Genomic DNA, 23,173 nt, shown 5'->3' with positions numbered 1-23,173 from the left:
ATTCTGTAAAATGCTTTTCCCTGCTTCTTCACCCACCATCTTAAGCCCTTTAGTTATCGGGTGCTTTTTAACTCCCGACTGAAATGGATTCGCCACACTGATCAGCCAAGATAATAGGAGTGATGAAAAGCATCTTGCACTTAATTATAGTAAAGGTTCTGAATCAGAGCTATCAGAAGTTATGCAGCGGCTGCTGAGCGCTCACAGGGCAGCAAAGTTACACTGATCTTTTGGATAAAGGGTGTAAAAGCAGCTTGCTTTTAACTGTGGCTCTGCCATCACAGCCCTTGAAGCCCTCAGCCATTAGCTGTGGTGGATTTGAAAGAAGAGGGACAGCCTTTGAGATGGGGAAATGAACAGCCACGTCAACAATCCTTCTTGTGCATCGGGGCAGACATTTGGCAAAACTGGGTAACTGTAAGACTTGCTGCTCTGTTTTAGGATGAGAAAAAGTTATAAGCAAACAATTTATAAAAGGGGGAATATATCGCTTTTCAGTTTTGAACCACAGTCATAGAATCATTTAGGATCTCCCTCTGCATCATAGACCTAACTGGTTTTTAACCCAAGTTAATGCAAATGCTATCCACCCATCTTATATATATTAAAATATAAGCACGTTCTGAATTGTTATCCAAACCTGAATGTTCAATCCTTTTTTGTCTCTCCCGATGGCTTTTCAAACCCTCCTTCTCCACGTCAATGGGTCAGCAACTTGAAGCAAGAGCGAGGGAAGAAATGTAATGGGAAGAAAGAAATGAGAGGAGGTGAAGAAGGTACAAAAACATCTTCTGCTGTTGAAGTGACTTTCTGAAATTTGTTCAGACAGCGACTCGCTCAGAAGTGAAACTCACTGTGTCATCCCATCTTCCTACCTTCCAAGAGAAAAACACACTATGACAGAAAGTAAGCAACTGTGTTAACAGGGACTGAAAGCAGAAAATGGGATAACTATGGGATAGGAAGTGATCTTGGCCCAAACTCTGTTCAAAACATAACACAACCGTCAGCACACGGATTTGGTGTATTTGTAGAATATTTTAATTTTTAGCTGAGAAACACACAACCAGGTAGAGTTTAAGGCATGCAGTCAGACATGAAACTTCTCTTGCTTGCTTTTTGTGCTCATACCTTCGGTTCTATGAAAGGGAGGAGATCCTATCTTTAATCTCTACATAAAGCGACTCTGAGTACTCACTTACGGCCTGAGGTTCGATGCAATGTTTGCAGTTGTTCCTGGAATGCAGGATTTACTTACAGGGAAACTCAGTTCTTTTTCTGAGTGATTTGTTCTATGGCACATAGAGAAAATGTCATATATTTCACCAATTAAGTTTGATCAGTGATAGTATCAACAGAAGCAAAATAACCTTCTCCACATATATACATGCTGCAATTAGACATCTGCTTGCATGGTTTTAGTTTGATTGTTCTTTTACTGGAGAATACAGATAATCTAATGGATAGGAAAAAACCTTTGATTTCTGCACCTTGCAAGTCTAGTTGTTGGTTTTCTTCTAAGAAAACAAACCAAAACCAGACACCACAAATAAGACGGCCAATGAGGCAATGAACTTTTTAGTGCTGAAGCAAAAGAGCAATTAAAAGATTAAGAATTTGTGGATTTAGGTATGTTATCTTAGAAACATCATAGGTATTGAAATAAACATCATAGGCACTGAGATGCTGCTAAAAAAATACATTTCCATTTGAGTAACTTCTGGTTGGTAGTAGTGTAAAGCACCTTTGTGTCTACTCCTATAGGGCATTCGCTCTTAACAAGCAAATAAGACAGTACCTGATAGGGAGCATATTGCCAAGGAAAATGGTGTTCATAAGCAGCTACAAACGAGTATTTTCTCACTTTAATGCCCTACCATTGTTCATACAGCTTCTGGTTTCATTTTTTACTATTATTATTTTAAAACATGATAGTCAAAGACTCTTCTTCCTTACTCATGCATTTTTAAAATCAATATGATTAAAAATTAATCTACTGTGCATCCATGTGATGAATGTGGTACGAGCTCATTCTGCATTTTTTCCCAGGAAGGTCCTCAGCCTGCATTTTCCTGTATCACTAAGACTTCTGCTGCCATTACTGGGAAGAGACAAATCCCAACTCCTAAATGTGCTTAAGCTGCCCACTCCCAAGGACTTCAATGGTGTCAGAAGTTCCATCCTCTGCTGTGGCAGGCGTTAAGAGTTTGTTATTACAGTCAATTTTCAAAAGATATAATCCTGAGATTACAAACGGTTGACAAGTCCGGAATTGGATGGCCCCATTTCCTGAGCCCCATCACAACAAAAGGATTCATGCACACGTGTACTTCGTTCCTATTCAGCAAAACATTGAAATGCAACTTAAGCATGAGGTCAAATACCACTGAAAGTGCCTGAAGCAAGATTATGACTTCACCATTACATCTTTTGAGAGCATAGAAGGAAAATTAACTCAGTGCATAAGAATTACATCTTAAAACATGCATACGGAGGCACTGACCCCCTCTTTGATTTTCTAAAAGCGGACAGGCCATTTAGCTCCAGGGGTAGAATCAGAACTCCCATTCCCACTCTTACATCTAACTAGGGAAGAGCCCATGGAAACAATTGTCTTTACACATTACCTGCAAGAGTGGCTCAGAGTTAAAAGAAATTATCGAGTCTACCAAGTGAGTTTGCATCCTCAAAAATTGCAATCTAGACTTAGTTTTAAAACAACAACATTGATAGCGACAGTAATGTATAAAACATATCTGGCCTTTCTGACAAAAAAAAAGAACTATAAAACGACCAAAAGATAACTGTGCATTTAGATTAGCCAGCACATAAACAAAAGTTCAAGAAAAGCAGTGCAAAAAATGAAAGAGTAAATGAGAGAATGTGAAACAGCTAGACTACACACTGCAAAGCTTGTAAATAAAGCACGTTGCTAATACGCTTTTCCCAACTTAAACTGCAATTTAGTAACACTGCAGTGAATGCAATCAAAAATATATGAACACATGAAAAATTGTATGCCAAAATGTGCTCCGCAGCTCTGACACATTCCCAGGATGATATAGAAGGCTCATTAGGACTGTCTTCCTTTAACATCCTGACATTTCATCTTTGATTCCTCTGGGCAGAAATAAATTTCCCTTCCTCTCAAGCTTGATGTGAGAACAGCTAAACCACAATGTCAACCCCCTGTTCCACTGCAGCTATCAAAAGTTACAATTAAGAAACTCTGAAATACTTCTCTGGGGAAAAAAAAATAGGCAGGGTGATTTTAGTAGAAAGATTTTAGCAAAACAAAGCCAGACTTTGTTGGTTGGTCCTTTGCCAAAGTATTCTTACTGCATAGAGCAGGATTGCTCAGGACACTTAAGAGAGACAAGATCCTTCCCAATACCGGCATCTGACACTGATGTTATGCTGACATGCAGGATGTGCCCTGGTCAAGCTTTGCTGAAATCAGGGTGCCAGAGTGGGATATTAACTGTCAGGTTTCCTAATGGCTGCTAGAAGTTCTTCAGAGCCTTTTGTTCCCAAGGGACTAAAGTTACACCGTCCTCTGAAGAAGGTGATTGTCTACTGCAAAAAAATGGGCGAAATTTTTAAAAGAAATGCAGAAATGAAAATTATGACCAAAGTGTTTTGATTCAACAATAAAGGCAAAGCAAAACTGATATCACCTTGCAAGAACAAAGGTACATAGGAAGGGATTAGATTCTATCGAGCTTAACCCCAAAAGATGCTGCCCCTTCATGATTAACTTTGCTATGAATGACTTGCCCACAAAGTAACGTGAAAGGTACTCCTCAGCAGCTTCTCCCAGAAATTCAGAATGTAAAAGCCAATCACAAATAAAAACTACAAGGCAAAAATAAAAACCCAACTACTGTATCTTCCATTTGTCATCATCATGATGCTTCACAAAAGAAAATACAAAAATTGAAAGCATTGTAACTTGTGAAATATGAACGCAATTCACGCTGTGGAGGGATACCTCAGCCTCTTAGCTAGGATACAGTCTTTCTGTGGGTGTTTGGTTGTTAGCTATCATGCAAAAACAATTAGTCATTCAAGCAATTAAGAAGGTAAGTATTTCCTAAGAAGGTTTTGAGCTATTCAAGACCTAAATGCAACTGCTATAAACCTAGACTGTTCCTGAGTGTAACTTAGTTGTTGTATTGCCTCTCCAGAAGAGATTTGTTGTATCATGTGTTGTAAATCCTTGATGCTCTTTTAGCTGAAGTCTGAGCCTCTGGTGAATTCTCCTCTTGCTCCTCGCACTTCTTATGGTTTAGGAATATGTCTGACTTTAAGAAGCGGCTGTAGCTGTCGTATTTCATGAGATTGAATATCTGGTAAGAGGGGAAAAAAACACAAAACCAATGAGCTAAGTAAACAAGATTTTAAATGAGGACAGTATATGAATTCTAATGTATTTTTGTTCTGCTAGCACTAAACATTACTAAAAAAAGCATGACATTAAAACACATTCCAAACTCTCAAAAGGGGCTGCATGTAGCAAAAAAATACTGTAGGTTCCAAGGTCACTGTTTTGCAATAATGTCCGTGCTAGTTTAAGAATCAGATTATGGTTTTCACAACAGCCAACTTTGCAAACCTAACACTGAAGGTGGGAGGTCAGGTGCCACGGTCACTAGGATTTGGCAGCTGATGATCAGATAACTGCATGTGTGGACAAGCCAGGACAGGGGACCAGGGACCTGGTCCCTTCCCACAGCAGCCTCAGGCCTGCAGAGCCACCAGGACTAAAACCGAGCGAGGGTCTCCTGGCAGGGTAGTTGGAGGATACTCAGAGGGACGAAGCAGAGCTGAAGAAAAAGAGGTACCTTTTAGGCACCTTCCTGACTGCAGTTACTCTTGAACATTACAGAATAGCTCATTATACATGCAGAGCCCTGGACAATTAAGAAAAGCCTCTAAATAATTTACACAAACATTGAAACTGCAAACTGAATCTAGACTGAAACAACTGGTTTAACTGATGTTTCTTAAACTTATGCCAGTCTTCCCATCCTTTGTAGACTATGAAACCACCGAACACCAAGACTGGCTTCAGGCCAGATCAGAAATGTTGCAGGTACCTGACACAAAGAGCTGATCTACTACAGATGTAATTTGCCAGCTATCATGTGGTTTAAAATTGGTGATGGATTAGATTTGTGCCATTAGGTTTTTCACTATCCCAAGATCTGCCCTTCTTCTCATAGCCAGTACACAGCCAGCATGGAAGCATGAAGTCAGTGCTGCGTATAGCTTTCCTCTACCAGGGCTTGAGTTTAGGCTCATCCCTCAGCAGAATTGCTTTCTCTTCTATTTATACCCATTTTAGACAAAAACGCTAGAACTCACTTAGAGTTTTCTGAAAACAAAAGGGCTTGGGAGAAGAACCTGGAAACTGTTCAGGTGTCAAGGTCAGGACTATATTTTGCTTGGTCTTGAAACAGAGGGGAAGGAAAAAAGTAAACCTCAAAACTATAATTGAGGCAAACCCAAAGCCTGCATCACCCTCTGCCTATTATTTCACTGGCAGAGCCTTTCTGAGTCATACTTCATGACTGACTGCATTTTATGGTACTCAGAGTAACTAAATTTTCAAGATATATTTCTGGATTCTGCTCTGCATGTGTGGATAATCCATGTGTGGGTAACTGGAGCTTCACCCTTATGGGCCTCAGTTCTAACTGGTAGTACAATCAAGTGACACAACTGTTTATTAGAAGAAAAAAAAATTTATCTCAAACTGCTTTTTCATTTCACATCCTCAAGTAACTTGGACAGATAAAGGTAAACACACAAAATTTGACTGTTGTTGTCCGTGCATTTGCTGAAGTATCTCCCTTGCAAATAAATTACATGAAGCATTTAACTAACCACTGTTTGCTTATATATTTAAATATTTAAATTCATGTTTAAAACAGTGGAAATCTTGCTTTATAATCCACATATCGGAAAACTGAAATTCCCAAAGCACCCTGTCAATGTGGACCCAAATCCATGCAGTTAAGCAAAGTCAAATTACACCTCCTGGCATTGGCTAACTACAATATAATTAAATTTCTCCAACTAGCTCAAGGGAAAAAAAAAAATTGTAAGGAAGACATTGCCTGTTAAAACACCATAAGTCAGTGTTAAGAACTCAGACTCCTCTTGTTCCTAGTATCATTTAAACCATCTCCCAGAGAGAAAGAACACTGCAAGATCAAAATCTGGAGTCTGGTCAGCCAAAGGCACAGAACAGGCAGAGTTTATAATCATGTGCAAAAGCAGAATTCACTTTGTCCCTCCCCTCCCCTCATCGCCTCAGTGGAGCAAGAACATCTACCCCATAAGTATTTTGAAATCTACAGATTTCTAGGAACCACTCTAACACCACTTCATTCAGCGTGAACTGCCTCCAAGCTATTTGTTTAAGGCAATCCCACAAGCACAAAACCACGCCCCACAAGTAGCCCCATTTAAATCAATAGGTCTCTGGAGAACTGAAATGCTAGTTACCAGTAATGCTGGAGACCAGACTGTGGCTTTCAAGCTCTGCCTTTTTATACTTCAGACACACAGTGCCAGTGGTAGCTAACACTGTTCTTTAGAGCACAAATTATACCACTCTTCATAACTTTATAAGGATTGAAAACTAGAGAAGACCATAACTCTTCCTGAGCTATTATCTAACAGCAATAAACAGAAGCTTCAAGCAGTGGAGACCTGCAACAACCCATAAATGCTCTGCATTTGGTTTTAAAAGTTCACAGACTTTCTTCCCACATCAGTGGGATTCCGCTACCACTGGTCTAGCATGTTTCCAGTTCAGGTATTACTTATCCCTGGCTGTTCATGTTCATCTGTAAAACTGCAGAATACTTTAGCTCCAGTAGTCTCTCCAGCTTTACTCTCACAATCACCCACCCTGAACTGCAGTGCTTAGATGAACCAGACCATTACCTTTCCCTTCCCCCAAGTCAGAAGTTCTTCCATGAAAAACTTTACCTCTTCACACAGAAATTGAGTTTCAGACATTTCCACTGCTAATGACTTGGAACCTGCCTGAAAGACAGCAGAGCCTTTGCTCCTCAGACCGCTTCAACTGACCCAGCCAGTGCCCAACTAACGCCTTCAATACCTGATGTGAAATGGGTTGAAACCACTACTTAAATCAGCATGCTGTTTCTCGACAAAAGAGCCAAATGGAAAATACAGGTAGTCCTGAGGATGGCACAGGAATTAAAAATAGTACAGATTGCAAGTGCTGGAAAGCTGCAGATAAGAATGACTCACTTTATAACTTATGCTTTAAAATAAGCTAGATATCAAGAAAATTTACCACCAAAAGACATGCCTGCAAAACGTCACCTAATTTCTACCAGAACACCCAAGTTCTATAGGAAAAGGCAAAGCAGATACTGAATCCTCTTTTAAGTTTTGTGTGTTACAGAAGAGGAGGCTTTTCTGGAAATTGCATTATATTCCTATCAATATAAATACCAAAACAAAGCAAAGTGAAGAATCTTGAGCTCTCAAGGAAACCAGTGGCAACTACGGAAACAAACATCAGCAATGACTCAGCTCAAGTGAACACACAGGAAAACGTAGGCACAAAGTTAGTCAGCTGGGTGATTCTCGAGCTACCAGCAAAGGAACCCAGGAGAAAACATCACCCAGTTTTCCAGGGAATGAGAATGGTTGCTCATTCATTAGTCTTAACTAACGGGCCCTAGATAGGTGGGGCCAAGAACCTGGGGTACAAAGCATCCACCCTCAGCACGGCTGCATTAATAGCCCCAATCTGGAAGCAACCCAGCTCTGTGCCTGCCTGTTCAATCCATGCCACAGGTAGCAGTAGGCAGATTCCCAACTTTCCTACACTCGCTTGTGCTTAGAAAGCAGATTCCATTAAAAGCAGACAAAAACCTAAAGAAACTGTATTCTTGAAGAATAACTTTACCTGGTCCTGGAGCTTCTGAAACATGAGAGGGTGAGGTGTCTCCAAAATGGTCTCATTCAACCGGGACTGCCCTTCAACATTGACCTGGGAGGAAGCTTTACTAGACAGGAAAGTCATGTAAATTTCTTTAGCTTTTTCTTGCATCTGCAAAAGGACATATTTTTTAAAAGAATTATTTGCTGTGGGAATATTCTCCATATTTGTTAATGTTTTGTTGGAGACTGCTCTAGGTGACTTACTTTTTGAGGCTCACACCCTAAAACCAAACCAGTCTGAATTAAAAAAGAAAACAAGTAGTGAAACAAATATACACAGATTAGTTTATTCATGTACATTCATTTGTACTGGAGGAAAAAATATCTCTGCAGGTCAACTCCTGCACTGACATTACTGGAAATTACCAGTATTTGGCATTTAGGTTGAACAGCAGATTTTCATGTTTGAATCCAAGTAACTAGAGTAAAACTGCTCAGCATCAACCAGGCCTTGTCTTCACTATTTAGAAGACGATTTTTACTAACAGATAATCAGTATGTGCAAAGAACCCAGAGGAAAAAAGCACTGTGAAAACTTATTCTTACTGCAAGGCAAAGTTAGTGTGTAATCCACACTACTGCCAGATAATGTTGTCACACTACATGCTTTGTCATAACCATGTTTTTACCTCAGGGCAGCTCACATGCAACAGTGATTATATGATTAAAAAACCCGACAACTTGGCTAATGGTAAAGATAAGACTCTCAAGAGCCTCTGAAGGCTGACAAATAAGGGTAGGTGTGACTTACACAACGCTGTTTGCTAATATTTGCCCTGATTTCAGCAATCCTGTTCCAATGTTCTTTCCTTGATAAATCAGTAACAGTGATAACATTTTGCCCCAATCTAGCATCTTTAAGCTTCAAAGCAGTAAATGAGTGGTCACAATCCTCTGAAACTCAATGCAAGCTCCTCCTTGACCAGAAGGTCGGATAAGAGAAAGCCAGTGGGGGAGAAGAGAGCCAAGCCAGGCAGGAGGCAAGCCTCCCTGTTGCAGTCTGAATCCTGCACACAGCAGCAGCAGGCACTGCATGCTCCCGAGCCGTGGGTACGCAACAGTGTTCCCCATTATACATCTAATGAGCATCCACATCCCCAGAGCGGCACCAACTAAAGGGCTGTGTCTTTGATGGGAAGTGGGCTTGAAGGAGGAAGCATTTAAACTCTTGCCTGTGAAGGAGTCACAGAATTTCTTTCATGTTTTACAGTTGAGAATTAACATTTGGGGGTAATCAGAATAAAAGCTACATGTGTTTGACAATTCACAAGGCCTAAAGAGTTAACTCTCTCACTGCTGAAGAGGACACGCATTTTCCAGTAGTATTCCTTTTAATACAGAATATTCATCTGGTGGGTAAAACATCATGTGTCAGGTGCACTAGGTCGCAATGAAGTGTTTTATAACAATTTCCAATCTTTCCAGTTTCATGGATCAGGGAGGACTTGGTCAGCCATGTCTGTTCTATAATGAGCAATTAATCCAGTTGATCAGGTGTGTGACAGCTTTAACCAGTCAAGTTAATATCCTAAGGCAGACTCAGTAAAGGTACCATTAGCTATCATCACATGAGTAAGCATAAGTGATTTTTCTATCTGTCAGTCCCACTGCAATAGCTTTTGAACCTGCTGTCCAGTTTCAACCATATTTAAGAGAGGGTCAAAGGACTGAGAAAGAATTACCCTCCTACTGATTCAATGGAAAAGAGCAGCGAGAGAAAAGAAAGGGAGAGAAAAAGCAGCACATGTACAGAGGGAAAAGCGGCAGTCTATGTTCAGAAGTTATCTACTCTGCTCAAATTCCCAGCATGTACTCAGCAGCTGGCTAATCAAGGCACACACAGCCCCACATCAGCCACAACACAAGGTGCTGCTTGCCCAAGGAACACAGGAACGAGCTGGGCACTGGGGAGAAAAAACAGAGCAAGGCTTGAGGAGAAACACGGAACTAGAAGTACTGTGAGGAAGTTTAAAGAACATGGAGGGGAACAAGAGGATTGTGTGGGAGGTGGGTGAAACAGGGAGGATCTCTGGATTTTGTGGGGAAGAATGACAATGCAAGGAAGCGAAAGTGCTGTGGTAGGGAGAGGGGGTCGCTGGAGAGATGCAGGGGACCTGACTTTATAGTAATGTGGAAATATGGACATGCACAGCTAAACATCACAGGTTCTGCTGCAGATGGAACAAGTGTTATGCTATGCCTATGCTTCAGTAGTAGAGCATCAGTTTAATTACATTTAAAAAAAAAAAAAGTACAGTTAAAGCTGCCAGTATGTTTATACTTCCCCCAAATGACATTCAGGAAGAGCCAGGTTCAGGCAGAGGAGGCAGCGATGTTCCCTGTTCAGTGGGTGGCATTTTTTGTTCTGCGTCAGCCTGAAAGTGATGCTTCAGCACAGAGGACTCCACTCCGGAATTTAAACAACACTTAAACTGGGATCTTGTTCACAGGTGGTTACTAAAGGATTTCTGGCACTTTTCACTTACATCTGTGTGCTTGCCTCAGCATCCGTGCCAAATTCCCATTTGGAGTACAAAGTTCTGTCTACAGAAATCCCCCTCGCTATTTCAAGTGGATACAATATTCATTCCCACTTCCTTTCCTAAGGTCAAATTCAGCTCTCAAGCATGTGTGGTTCCCAAATGAGGTGAATGGAAGTCCCAGATGCTCATCAGAACAGGCTCCAGCAGTTAGCAGCTGTGCAGCATTACCCAGTCCTGCTTAACCATTGCCACATTCCACCTGGGAAGTGGCAGAAGAAGCTCTTGAATAGATGTACTTTGTTCTGAAATTGTTCTCTACAAAACTTCGACATGGGTATTTTGGTGTGTTTTAGCAATAGCTGAAAAGATTCCCTGTTGTTTGAAACATTTGTTACAATCTGTAATTTATTTTTAAAGCTCAGCTGCAAGGGAAGAAAGATTTAAACATTAGGAAGTAGCACAATGGACATGTTGTTTATCTCATTAGCAGTCACAAACCTAACAGCATAAGACTAACTCCAAGAAAACATGTAAAGTTAAATTTTATTCACTTACCCTCACCACTCCCATTTCAATAATTAAATGTGTCCTAAGATGAGGACCATATGGGTGGCAGCAGAGCTCACCGCTACAAGTGGACTTGACCTAATTCCTTCCTCAATCTTCACTAAAAATTACATTTCTATTTTAACTTCAATTTTAAAGGAATGATAAAGAAAGAATATAATTTTTTTAAAACTACAAAATGTGTCTTGAGCTGAGGGGAAGGGCTTGTGCTTCCATGCTGCAAGAAGATAGGCTGAATCCAGTCCACCTAAAACATAGTCTGCTTGCTGTCTAGCTCTGCAGATGCCGAAACTCTCCCCTGCTCCCTGACAGACACATGCATTTTGCATTGGCTCACCCAAACTGGAAAACAAACAGAAACTCGTGGAGCAGTCTGGTCTGAACTCCACCTCTGCCTTCTCCTGACTAAGTGCTCCTGCTACTAGTCTAGAGCCAACACAACAGCCAAGAGCCCGGCTGCTTCTTGCCAGCGCTCCCTCTGGCCCAGTGATCTAGCAGTGCTGGCTGCATAGTGGCTCACAGTCAAAGAGGAAGGGGATGGAGAAGATGTATCTGCACAGCATCTTGCAAGATCTGCCTGCGTTGGCTTGATATAAGTCAGCTTCTAGGCAGAGCCCACGTGACTGTGGTTAGAGTAACAACTGAACCAAATTTAATAAGCTTTGAGGAAAGGCCCAGGATATTTGCTTAGAATGGCACTAACACAGACAGCTTGCAACCAACAGAAAGCAGGAGCAGGGTGAGTCTGTATCTACCTCTGAAAACCAGAAAGGACATGAGGGAAGCACAGCACATTTACCCAGCCAACTACCCTAATGCTTTACCAGCCTATACAAAACCAAACACTGCTCCAGGCTGACACTGAAAGGATGACAGTAACACTAGAGACAGTGGATACGTAATCCACTGGCCAGGTGATGACCTCTGTGCAAATTTAAACTGACCAAGAAAAAACACACACGAACACTCTCATGTCAAGTGATGAAAAGTTTATCTTATACTTTAAAAACAGGGGAAAAAAATCCCATTCGATCTGGGTTAAATTGAAGTCAGCTTCATCTGACCAAAAAGTCTAAGTGTCTAAGAGCTAGTTTCTGTGGTAAACCAGTTTTAATGAGAAGCAGGTTATAAAATAAGTAAAAAGTTGTTTTTATAATATTTTGCTCACATTAGATAGAAAGTGATTTATGCAAGAATCACTTTCAGAAGACAAATTCATGCTTCATGCTATCATAAACACAGGAAAGAGATTTCTATTTTTAGTGCTTTTTCTAGCTTTGTAAATTATCTAAACAAAGCCATTCATAAGCAGTAGCTATAATAATGTACTGTAAGTCTGTGCTGTTCTAAAGCACATTTATTCTAGCCGGCTGTAATAGCTTTGGCAGTACTAGACTCCAGATTGACCATACAGTGTAATGATTGGTGCTGAATAATTAAGCTAAATGGAACCTAGTTAAATCTCTGTGCGTTCATTTGGCAATTCATTCAAGAATTCACTAAGATAATATCTCTATACATCAGTTTACCACTTTTCTGTACCAGCATGTGCAATCCTAAAATAGCTAAAAACATGGAAATTATTTAGCAAGGAAAAATATGGTTGTTGTCCCACTGCAAAATGTGGGACCTTACAGAAGGATTTCCCACTTTCATTTCCATTTTAAAATGCAGTATGATACCTGCCCCAGGGGTATTAAGAAAAGCTACATACCTCTTGGCACGGACACTGTATGGCATACAAAGAAGAAACATCTGCCCTGGTACAAAGCAAAGGGTTCTTCCCATTTGGCTGTGGACTGTGATACTGGCTTCTGCTTCACCAGCTCAGAAAGCAAATTATTTTAATGGAGTAGGGAGAGAGATCAAGAATACCTAGATCTCCAGCCCAGCATATCAAACATACTAGCCAAGATGCTATATGGGCATTTGGGGACAAGAGAGGAAATGCTCTGTCACAAACTGACAATAATGAGACCTTCAGCTTGTGCGAAAGCAGAGCCAGGTCAGCAGGAAGCGGGAGGTGGCTTCCAGTGCAACCCAGACAGGCTGCACCTGAAACATTCCCATACAGGCAAGCGGAGAGGAGGATCCCCAGCCCCGCCCCAGCTGCTGGTACTGCTGCCATCACAGTGGCATCTAGCACAGTCCCCTCCTCTATGCCATCTCATTTACAGTGTTTCTCTTTAGGCCCTGCATCTTACAGAAAAACAGCCTGATTGATTGTTCTTTTCTGAAGCCTCTCTGCATGTGTGGGCCTTAATGAGGGAGGGAAGCAGCTAAATACACAAAAGCTGAAATAGTGCTAAATATTACAAAGTGATCAATTAAATAGAACGTTTTCCTCTTCTTGCAAAAATTATTATTGATGGGTTTATCAATACCAAAAAATATTCACAATTGAAACAAAGAAACTGTTTTGAGGGGAATGCTTTTTCAGTGCAAGATAGAGAATATTTACAGAAAATAGACTACCCTCTCAAAAATATGTTTTGTTGGAAATCCAGATTTTTTTTTTGGTTGAAAATCTGCTGGGAAGTAGTTTCAACTGACAGTATTTGACTGACCTTAAGAGAGGAATCCTGCAGTCCAGACGCAGCTCTCTCACACCTGCACTTTATAACGCCACTAGTAGCCTGGTTCTGTTCCTCCATGTTTCAGATGTTGCTCAAAGCACGTATGATCTTATTTGAAGCAGGTTTAAGTGGCATTTTCCCAGCCTCATCTCCTCATGGTACTCTACTTACTTTGGGCAGAAGAGTGCAAAAGAGGCTGAACATTTGCACATGCTGCTTTTTAAAATACTCCCTTTAGCAACAAGAGCTGGAAACATGTGAAAAGCGTAAAGATAGGATTCCAGAAAAAGGGCTGATGGGATTTAGGAGTCTGACACTCAGCTGGAGTTTTGAAACTATTTCATTTCATGCTCACAGAATCCTCATCTCAAAGATCAAATAAATTTGGAATTTTTCAAAAAGAAAAAAAAAAAAAAATCACAAAAACTTTTTCAGAAACTAGCAAACCAAACACGGTACATATTTTAGGTCTGACACTATAGTGGATCTTGTATTTCTGGTTGACCTAAATGTAGACCAAGATCCAAGCAGTGGAAAAAACTTACTCGAGGCGGCTGGTTGAAAAATTTCCAATAGAATATTTTCTACTAGGAAAATATAGCTTTCATGAAAATCAAAATGCTCTGCAGGTATTTATCAATTTGAAAAAATATTTTAAAAGAAAATTCTAAATGGACCCTCAATTTCTTTTGTTTTACAACTCGTAATTTGATAAGGCAAAACTTTTCATTTTGGTGTTGTAAAACATTTTGTTTGCACTGTTATTTTTATCTTCCACTAAAATCTTATAATGGTGTATATTTTCATGTAATAGCGGCTATGCTTTAAAAGAAGTTCTGAATGAAACATCTTTATATTTTCAATCAAGATGATGCAACATCACTGAATTAAACCTTTTGCTATTCCCAAGCAACAGCAAAAAGTTAGGAGTTTTCAAAACGTGGGAAACTTGACAATTTCAGCAATTTGTTTTGATTTGAAATAGAACCAGCTTTGTTTCCAAACAATTCCACCACTGTGATTTCAGTGCAATTCCATCAAATGTATTTATTTGCATTCACATGAAGCATATCACTCAACAGAAATGTTATAACTCCAAGTCTGATACAGAAACTATGTTGACAAGTAGAAATTATTTAGGAAACATACCTGTTTTTTTCCCTGTGTTTTCTTAAATTCTTCACATGCTAGCCAGAACAAAACGTTTTCTTCACTAAATTCTTTCTTTAAAAATTCCTAGGGAAAAGAAAAACAACAAACGTTAGGATCCAATTTCTAAATTGTTTTCCTCTCTTTTTACTATAGTGATTAACACTAGAAGCTGCCTACAGCTATCTTTACCATGATATGAGTTTACATAATACAGTGTAACAGAACCACTGCATTAGCGCATCTGTAGACTACCAAGACACAAATGAACTATCATATTCAGCACTTTGACCGCACATTCCAGGAGAGTGATGAGCTACATCTAATCTCAGAGCATATCAGGAACTAACAAGAAGAGTTTCTTCAGTCTCCCTCAAAGAACTTGAGGAATTTTACAGTCATTACTCAAAGGGAAATCAAAAAATATATGAATTTGTTAGCAGGTGAGTACAATGAACTATTTTAATGAGAGTCATAGATCACTTGAGATTCTCATCTGGTATCTTTCTGATTTTTTTTAATGAGTAAAATCTCTACAGATAAAAGTATTTCTAAACATGATCATCAGTGGCAATAAATTCACTTAAGTAAACTAAAGCAGAAGATGTATTTGCGTTCTCTAGACAGTGTTTAAACAAAGCACATTCTTTCAAAAATGAAGCATGTTTTAAAATAGGGAAAAAAATGTATGTTAAATGTCCTTATAAAACATAATGACTGAAATATTTCTAGCTCTGAGATCATCATTTTTCTCTTTCAAGTGTTAGAAAACCAAAACTAAGTAACGCCAAGAATTAAATAGCACTAAGATTTTTTTTTTTTTTTAAGAATTCTAAATCACAGTGTTTTATAATTCTACTTTACACCACTTTTCAAACCAGTCTGGCAGGAAACCATTTATCCTAGTGCATGTTATCAGTGTTTGGTATGGCAAAACCACACTCAAGTTGGTAGTTCCTATTCCTGTAACAATATGGCCAGAAGGCCTTGAAAAACCAACTTGTCACCCTCACCTAATTAAGTCTCAAGCCTGCACTTTGAGCTGCACAAGCCCACACTTTGTAGTAAACCTAAAGGGAATTCTTTTCGGTATAGCTGCTGCAACACAGAGTAAGAGCCACACGGAGTTACCAGGCTCAGGAGCTGTTAGAGGTAACTCACTGCTTAAGTAAGGACAACGTATGAGAATAAAGAGCACAGGATCAGTCCTCAGTGATAAACAATGCTTGGCAAGAGAGATCAGTGGCTCAAGGACTGTAGTTTATCCAACAGTAACTTGTTCATCTTTGCAACAGCTGATAGATCCAACTAGAAAGATGCAACCAAAAGTCTTCCATGTGCCTTACAAGAGGAAGACGCAGTGGGCAAACAGCACTACCTCAGAAGCTCAGCAAATGCCACAGCTCCAACTCTGCCACTCCTGCTCAGGGTACGCATCTAGAAGGATGCACGTCTGTGTGCTTACAGCACTGGCACAGCTGCACCATTTATGCTTAGACTCATTCAGCTTTAAGCCCTAATTTTGGTTTATATAAATATCTGTAGTTAATGTAGCAACCCTAAATCGTTTCACTCCTTCTGGATCTTCAAGAAGGTTCTCCAGTGAAGTAGCCCATTTTGAGGTCCCTTTTAAGGTTTGGTGGCTGCTGCTTGGGTGACTCTCGCTGTCATTTATCTCTGGAAAAAATGGAAAAAAAAGACCAACTTCATTAGAAATGATGTCACATACATTTCTTCGCCATTGCTCTTTGCACCCTCGGATTACAGCTGCTCTCTTTAAAAGAAACACCATAAAACTGAAAATAAACACACACACATATTTGAATTCTGCTTTGCCTGTAAGGAGGCAAGAATGCCTTGCAGTTAGATAATTAATGAGCACATAAGTAGGCACTGTCACCATTTTATAGGAGTCCAAACACCTTTTGCATGTGGAACACAATGACCACAGACTGTTTAGTAAAAGGATCATTTACCTTTTGTTCCAGCACTGTCAATGACACCGGCTTCTATGAAGCAAATCCTGGTCAGTCACACACATGAAATATATCTTTAAGAAAAGAATCATCACTGAGGTTGGGAAAAGGCAAAGAGAAAAAGAAAAATAATGCTTTGTTTAGGAGGAGAACAAATCCAATATGTTAACCCAGTCTAAGCGGAGGAAAGACAGCTGGCAGAAGAGCCTCATCCCAGCTGAGTTGACCTGCTATTGGGCAAGTGGTATTTGGGTGGGTTTTTTTGTTTGATTGCTTGTCTTCAAGACCACTGAAATCCTGTTTTTATAAGGTGTACTTGACTGTGCCTGCATCTTATCTGCCAGACAGTTTTCTCACAGATAGGAGAGATGGTGTACATTTTTGAATTTTTCTATCCCAGGGGCAAGTACATTACATCCAAAGCAGTCGATGCCAAAAAAACTGTTTGCTGGCTAGCCATCAGAAAACCTATTACTTGGGAAGACTCCAGGAATTTCAGTGCTGATCTGAAAAACTCTAAAACAGACATAAAGCACTTGGCCTCCTTTCCTCCCACAGATGAAATGCCCAGGGAAGACAGCAGGAGTCCAGGCCATGAGAAGTCAGGCTAAGAGTTCCACTTCAGGTCACTTCACACTAGAAAGGTGTACAAAACTCTTACTGCAATCAATACAGCTTCTATTTATTTTTATAACCCCTTCATTTCTCCCTATCAAGTTACTGGAAATATGGATCTTAATAACTTCTGCTTCAGCTCTGTCAAAAAACGCTTCCTCCACCATGAAACTAAACCTCAGCAAGTATCTCAAAAAACTATCTATGCAGAGCTATACTATCAGATGCCCTTTTCAGCTGGTAGACAGAACGATAAATGCTAAGGTTAAAACCCTACAAAATATTGGCACGGCAGCAAAGCCTACTGAGTTTTGGTTGATAGGGACCTGTAGAGTCTATTTGTTTTTCTAACAGTGAGATGGGCCACTGTTTTAAATTAATGAACAACTCCTTCCTTGATAGGAGTGGGGGTTTTATACAGGAGAAATTACAAAGCTGGAAAAGTAGTAAACTTTCTGGAGCCATGGATCCCACACTCATTGTCTAATACTGAGCGATCTGCACTCATGCCCCAAGTGAATACAGACATAAAATAAAGGAATGCATCTAAAACAATTGAGCAAACGGTCACTGCAGGCTACATTTTTCATGTGTAAATCCTGTCTCTCTTCTGCCTGTCCTGATCTCACTCTACGATGCAGTTACAGCACCAACCTGAAATTCCTTACACAATGAATGTGTGACTCCATGCCTGCACAAAACCTTTCAGGATCCAAGATCATAACCAGATTGTGACAGATTGGTCACCAAAGCAGTAAGTATTCCTACAGCTCTGTATAAGAAACAGAGTCTGACAGTTAAAGTCAAGAGTCAGAGCCTGAGGATTGTCTCCAAACTGCTACTGCGACTTCATATGAGACACGAGTACAGCAAGTTAAACATGCCTCAGTTTCTCCTTCCCTGATGGAAAAGGGTGTGGTTCTTGATTATGACTTCAACATTTATTTTAGGAGCCTGACTCAAAGTATCTGGGCACCTAATATCAGTGAAATCTGTGAGATTTTAGAGGGAATAGCCAAGTACATTGGAGCAGAACACAATTTACCTCTCAGAAGCTTAAATCTCTCATTACAATCACTCTCACCTGCAAGCAGAATGGCAGCTCTGTGTGTACAGCTGCTAATGGCCTGAAGAACCAGGCCATTTCCTTATTTAATATATGATTTAGCACAGAACATATGGGAGGGAGATTTTATTTCTACTGTTTCTTTTCCACTCAAATTTTAAGTGGACATTGATGATTACTTTGAAAAGCATGTATTTCAATGAGCCAGTGCACTACAGGGCAGACCCAGCGCCATGAGAACCCCAAAAAAGTTTCTGGTGAGCTGACAAAGGCTGGAACGAGTGCTTCTACGCACCCTAGATACATCAATCTGCTTCCCCTCAGCTGCTTTCACTGGTCTCATTTTACTGCTGGCCATTCTCTGCCCTCCTTGATCACCACTCTCCCCAGCTTCTTCTCACTTCCAGCCTACCCAGCACAGCCCAACTCCATCCACCATCTACGTTCCCCCAACTCCTCTCTGTCATCTTACAAACCCTGTGCTCTCCTATGACCCTGCTCCCTTTCTCTGTCCTAGAGCCTTACTAGAGAAAAATTTGGTTCTGAAGGGAGGACCTACACAACTTCTTCCTAATGTCCACTCCGCTGAGCCTAGCTGTACAGGACTCTGTTACTCAGTTTGTTCCCTCACTTAACCAGCTCCCCACAACCCAAAAGTACCGTGGCACTGCGATGAGGCTTGCCTGCCCATAGCTCGTCCAACACAACCCTTTCATTTACCCCTTGCCTCGCTTTTTTAAGCTGGGAGCTCCCCAGAGCAGAAGCTACAGGATGTTGTGGGTGCTGGGCAGCTCTGCTGAGCCGGAGCAGGTGCCGCTCGCAGCCACAATCCCAGCTCAGCCCAGGCTACAGCTCCCAGCACCAGCCCACGCTGAGGCAGGGGACACCCACCCTGGTGTCACAACGGAGGCAGACCCTCGGACCACTCATCTGTAACAAACACAAGAGGCCAGAGAGCACTCTTGGATCCTGCCATGGGGCAGTGCAGCACAGTTCTTGTCCTGAGAAGCCACCCAAAACTGCAGTAACTGCCCCCAGCCAGCCTGCTGGGGACGTGGCCTGGCTGGTACCACCCTGCCAGCTGGGCTGGGGGCAACACGGCTGGCAGTGGCCAAAGTCACGCCAGGGAACATGCCAGAAGCTCTGGAGGGCTCAGGTCTGTGTGCTGGGCACAGCACTGATCAAGCGCTTTCCCTCCAGGCTGAGTACCATTAATCCCCATGTTCAGTGTTCCTTTCCCACTGTCATAAAACATCAACATTCCCCTCTGGCGCAAATATAAAGAGGCTGCACATGATACATGACAGTAGGAAACACCTGGAAATTTTATAAGGATATTAAAACAGCTGGTTATTTTTATTATACCACATTAAATACACCATCACAAACATTTTTTCTAAAACAAAAGTGACCCCACCCAATCAGGATCATAACTTCCCACTCCACGTGCTGGATTCATTTAGCAGACTTGGTGCGTGATTCCTAGAATTTTTTTAAGAGCTTAAAAGATAGGAAGGAGGTTTTCCCCACAAATGACTCAAGAAATTAATCCCCAAATCCATATCCCATAACACACTACTAAGTTGCCTTCAGATGATACTTCCACTGAAGTACAATCTAACAAAAGTCTGAAACAATTCATTTTAGAAGGCAATACTGCAACGAATGTAATTACATGAATGACCCTCTTGAAACCTCTTTATCTGTTTGCTATTTATAAAGATAACTTTCTCCTGTTAAAATCATCTAGTGACAAAGTTATGGAGCATGCATTTGGAAATAACAAGGTCAATACCAATGTTTAACAACCAAAATGTATACATTAGTATGATAATTTAAATGAGGAAGGCAGACATTTGCTGTTACCGAAAACTGGGAGATAATTCTGTACATCAGAAAGGGTATTACAAAATGGCAGTTCTTCCATCAATATTTCTCTGAAAGTTACACACAGAATGTACAACAAATGATAAATATGTTAATGACATTTCTTACTGTCACAGGAGAGCACTTGCTCTCTTTCGTACAGGTTAGAAACCAAGAAGCAGGGAAAACCAGCAGAGCCTGCCCAGCAGAGCACAGCTGTAGTCTCTGCTGAAGCAAACTTTCCACTGAGTGTACGACCATAACACAACTGCTTGCACGATGGGCAGTGGCCAGCTGCTTCTACAAACACAGTAAATGAGTAAGTGCTTACTTTAACGGCACCACTGCTCTAGAGAAGAGCCCTATGCTGAGGCAACAAGTAGGCAGCTACGTTAGCTGGAGCATTATTTGAGAAGAACGTTACAGAAGCTGCCTTCCCCCATCACACAATAGTACTGCCGCATCACACTGTGGATAAAGGCTCTTTGTAAGTGACAGATGTAACAGTAAGTGCAGCACTCATAAATAACACTGCAATTATCAGTTGAAGTGTGGTATCAAAAATGGCAAATATTTACATTCTCCAAACAGGAACTTGGACTTAAACTACAGAAAGTGTCAATAACATCAAAATATACAACTCTGCAGGTCAAAACTCACAGTTCTGGCCCTTGCTTTTGACAAGCACAAAAAAAAAAATGTGGAAACGTATCAAACATTTAGAGATTCGGACACAGCTAATTGAGTTAGACATACTAATCCGTCTGCCTTCCCGAAGGGCTAGACACTACAACGGTTTCCCAAGCTGCTGTCATTCTCAAACTGTTGATACAGCGGCCTGCATGGCACCGTATCAGACAGCAGAGACACACACCCTTCACAGAATCCCGCTGAACGCATCCCATACCTAAACACCCACCCTAACTGCCTCTTTCCTGCGCACACCTCTTGCAAACTCCTTAACAAAAGACGACAGTCATTCAAACAGTAGATATGACCAAAGCACCATATAAATAGCATATTCCTTATTTTGTATTTAAACATTAATATACAACATTAAGAAACGCCTTCTCAATTTCTTCTTGATAAAATTCTGATCACACCACCTGCATTTTCCCCTTTTTCACCTGGATCATGAAGCTGCGAGCCATGAACCTTTATTATTGACTTTAAAAGTACTCCGAATACCTTGTCTTTTCCTATGGTCACCAGAATGCCTATCCAGCAACAATCACTGGTCTGGAATTAATAAATCCAAGGTTATGAAACAGTGGGAAACTTCGTAAGTAGGCAGCTGAAAAAGGAAAATTCCCTCACTTTCCATGTATCCAAGTGCCACTGGGTGAATCTTCACACATTTTTTTCCTAGTAGCAGCTGAATTTTAGACCTTCTCACTACAGAAAGGCTGTCCTTCACATGCTCTGGTTGTTCAAAGCATGAACCTCAACATCCTCTTTTGATTGTCTCTAACAACAGATGGCTACTGGATTCCACTTTTAACTATAAGGAAGGAAACTAAAGGGACGTTCCGCTTTTGGAGCATCTCTGGAAGCGTTCACCAGACATAAACCCTTTTTTTAAAAAAAAAAAAAAAAAAAGACAAAAACAAACAAAACAAAACAAAAAAAAACCACAAAAACAAAACCCCAACTCTTGACAAACACTACAGTAGATTTTTTTTTCCTTAGGAAGATTATAACTTTTTACAGCACGTTATAAAATGTAGCATTATTTTCTGGGATTCTGAGTTTGTATCTTTTACCCAATTGTTCTAGCAATGATATATACTACCCCCTTTGAATCGACAGGCTTACAGCATCAGACATACCGCGCCACGAGGTGCCCCGTAACAGCACCAACACGTTACAACGCCTGTCTACAGATGGAACCGTGAAGTCCTACATTTATTACGCCTCGGTAACTTCCATTCCGGTTTCAGACCCTCCCGCCAAAGGCAAACTCTTCAGAAGTCAGTTTAGAGCTCGAACAATCACACCCTGACGTTCCGGGCTATCACCTAGCTACCAGTAACAGGGACAGGCAGCAGTTCGCGATTAAAATTCGGCTGATGAGGCACAAACCCGAGGAGAAGGCAGTTCCCTTTTCCGTGCAGCTGCTGAGGCGGGAAGAGCCGCGCCGCCTTCCCAAGCACCGACGGTTCCTGCACCCCCCCGCGCTGTAACACAGCCCCCCCCGCCCTGAGGGTCACCCCAGAGCCCCCCCCCACTCCCACCCGGGGCCGAGCCACGCCGGACACGATGTGAGAATCGAGGGGCAGGTCCCGCAGCAAGGAGCTGAAGCCCGCTCAGCCCCGCCGGTCGCGGAGGAGCCGGGTGACGGCGCCGAGCCCTCAGCGCGGCCGGCCCTGGGCTCTCCCCGCTCCCCTCAGCCGCTGGGGAAACCCGCCGAAATGGCGGGAGCCCCGCTGCCAGCCTGGCCCCCCCACCCACCGTGGAGTGGAGGGGGCCCGGCCGCGCTTTCTTTCCCCGGCGCGGGGTGGAAGGAGAAGCGCAGCCCTTCCCCTGCCAGCGGCGCTTCCTCAAGCAGCGGCCGAGGGGACACCGCCGCCCCCCCCCCCCCGCTTTACCTGACGGCGGGCGCTTCCTGCTGAGCCGGCTCACGGCCCGGTTAAACATCTCGGGGGGCGGCCGCGCAGCCCCGCGCTGCCCGGAGCCGGAGGGGGCGGCCGCGCCTTCCCCGCTCCCCTCCGGGGGGAGGCGGCCCGCTCCGCCCCGTCCCGCCCCGCTCCGCTCTCCCCTCGGCCCCGGCCCCCGCGCTCGGGGCGCCCCTCAAACCGCCGCCTCCCGGCCGTGAGGGGAGGGCGGCAGCGCCGGGCTGCGGCCGCCCGGGCGGGGCAGAGGGAGCGACGGGCTGCGGAGGTG

The 23,173-nt window shown here is 42.0% G+C and overlaps 1 protein-coding gene across 1 annotated transcript; it reads right to left on the bottom strand.

The window, feature by feature from the left end:
* Positions 1-1,018: 1,018 nt before the first annotated feature.
* RGS10 (regulator of G protein signaling 10) lies at positions 1,019-23,026 on the bottom strand. Its single transcript, XM_042791977.1, has 5 exons — positions 22,879-23,026; positions 16,326-16,444; positions 14,768-14,854; positions 7,958-8,101; positions 1,019-4,349 (listed from the first exon to the last, which is right to left on the bottom strand). Exons 1-5 carry the CDS (start codon positions 22,925-22,927, stop codon positions 4,203-4,205), a joined length of 546 nt encoding a protein of 181 aa, XP_042647911.1. The 5' UTR covers positions 22,928-23,026; the 3' UTR covers positions 1,019-4,202.
* Positions 23,027-23,173: the final 147 nt, after the last annotated feature.

This window comes from Tyto alba, unplaced genomic scaffold (assembly GCF_018691265.1).
Source record: "Tyto alba isolate M040663 unplaced genomic scaffold, T.alba_DEE_v4.0 Super-Scaffold_1, whole genome shotgun sequence".
Classification (NCBI taxonomy): domain Eukaryota; kingdom Metazoa; phylum Chordata; class Aves; order Strigiformes; family Tytonidae; genus Tyto; species Tyto alba.
Note: the sequence above shows the minus strand (reverse complement) of the source record. Positions and strands in the feature narration are given on the sequence as shown.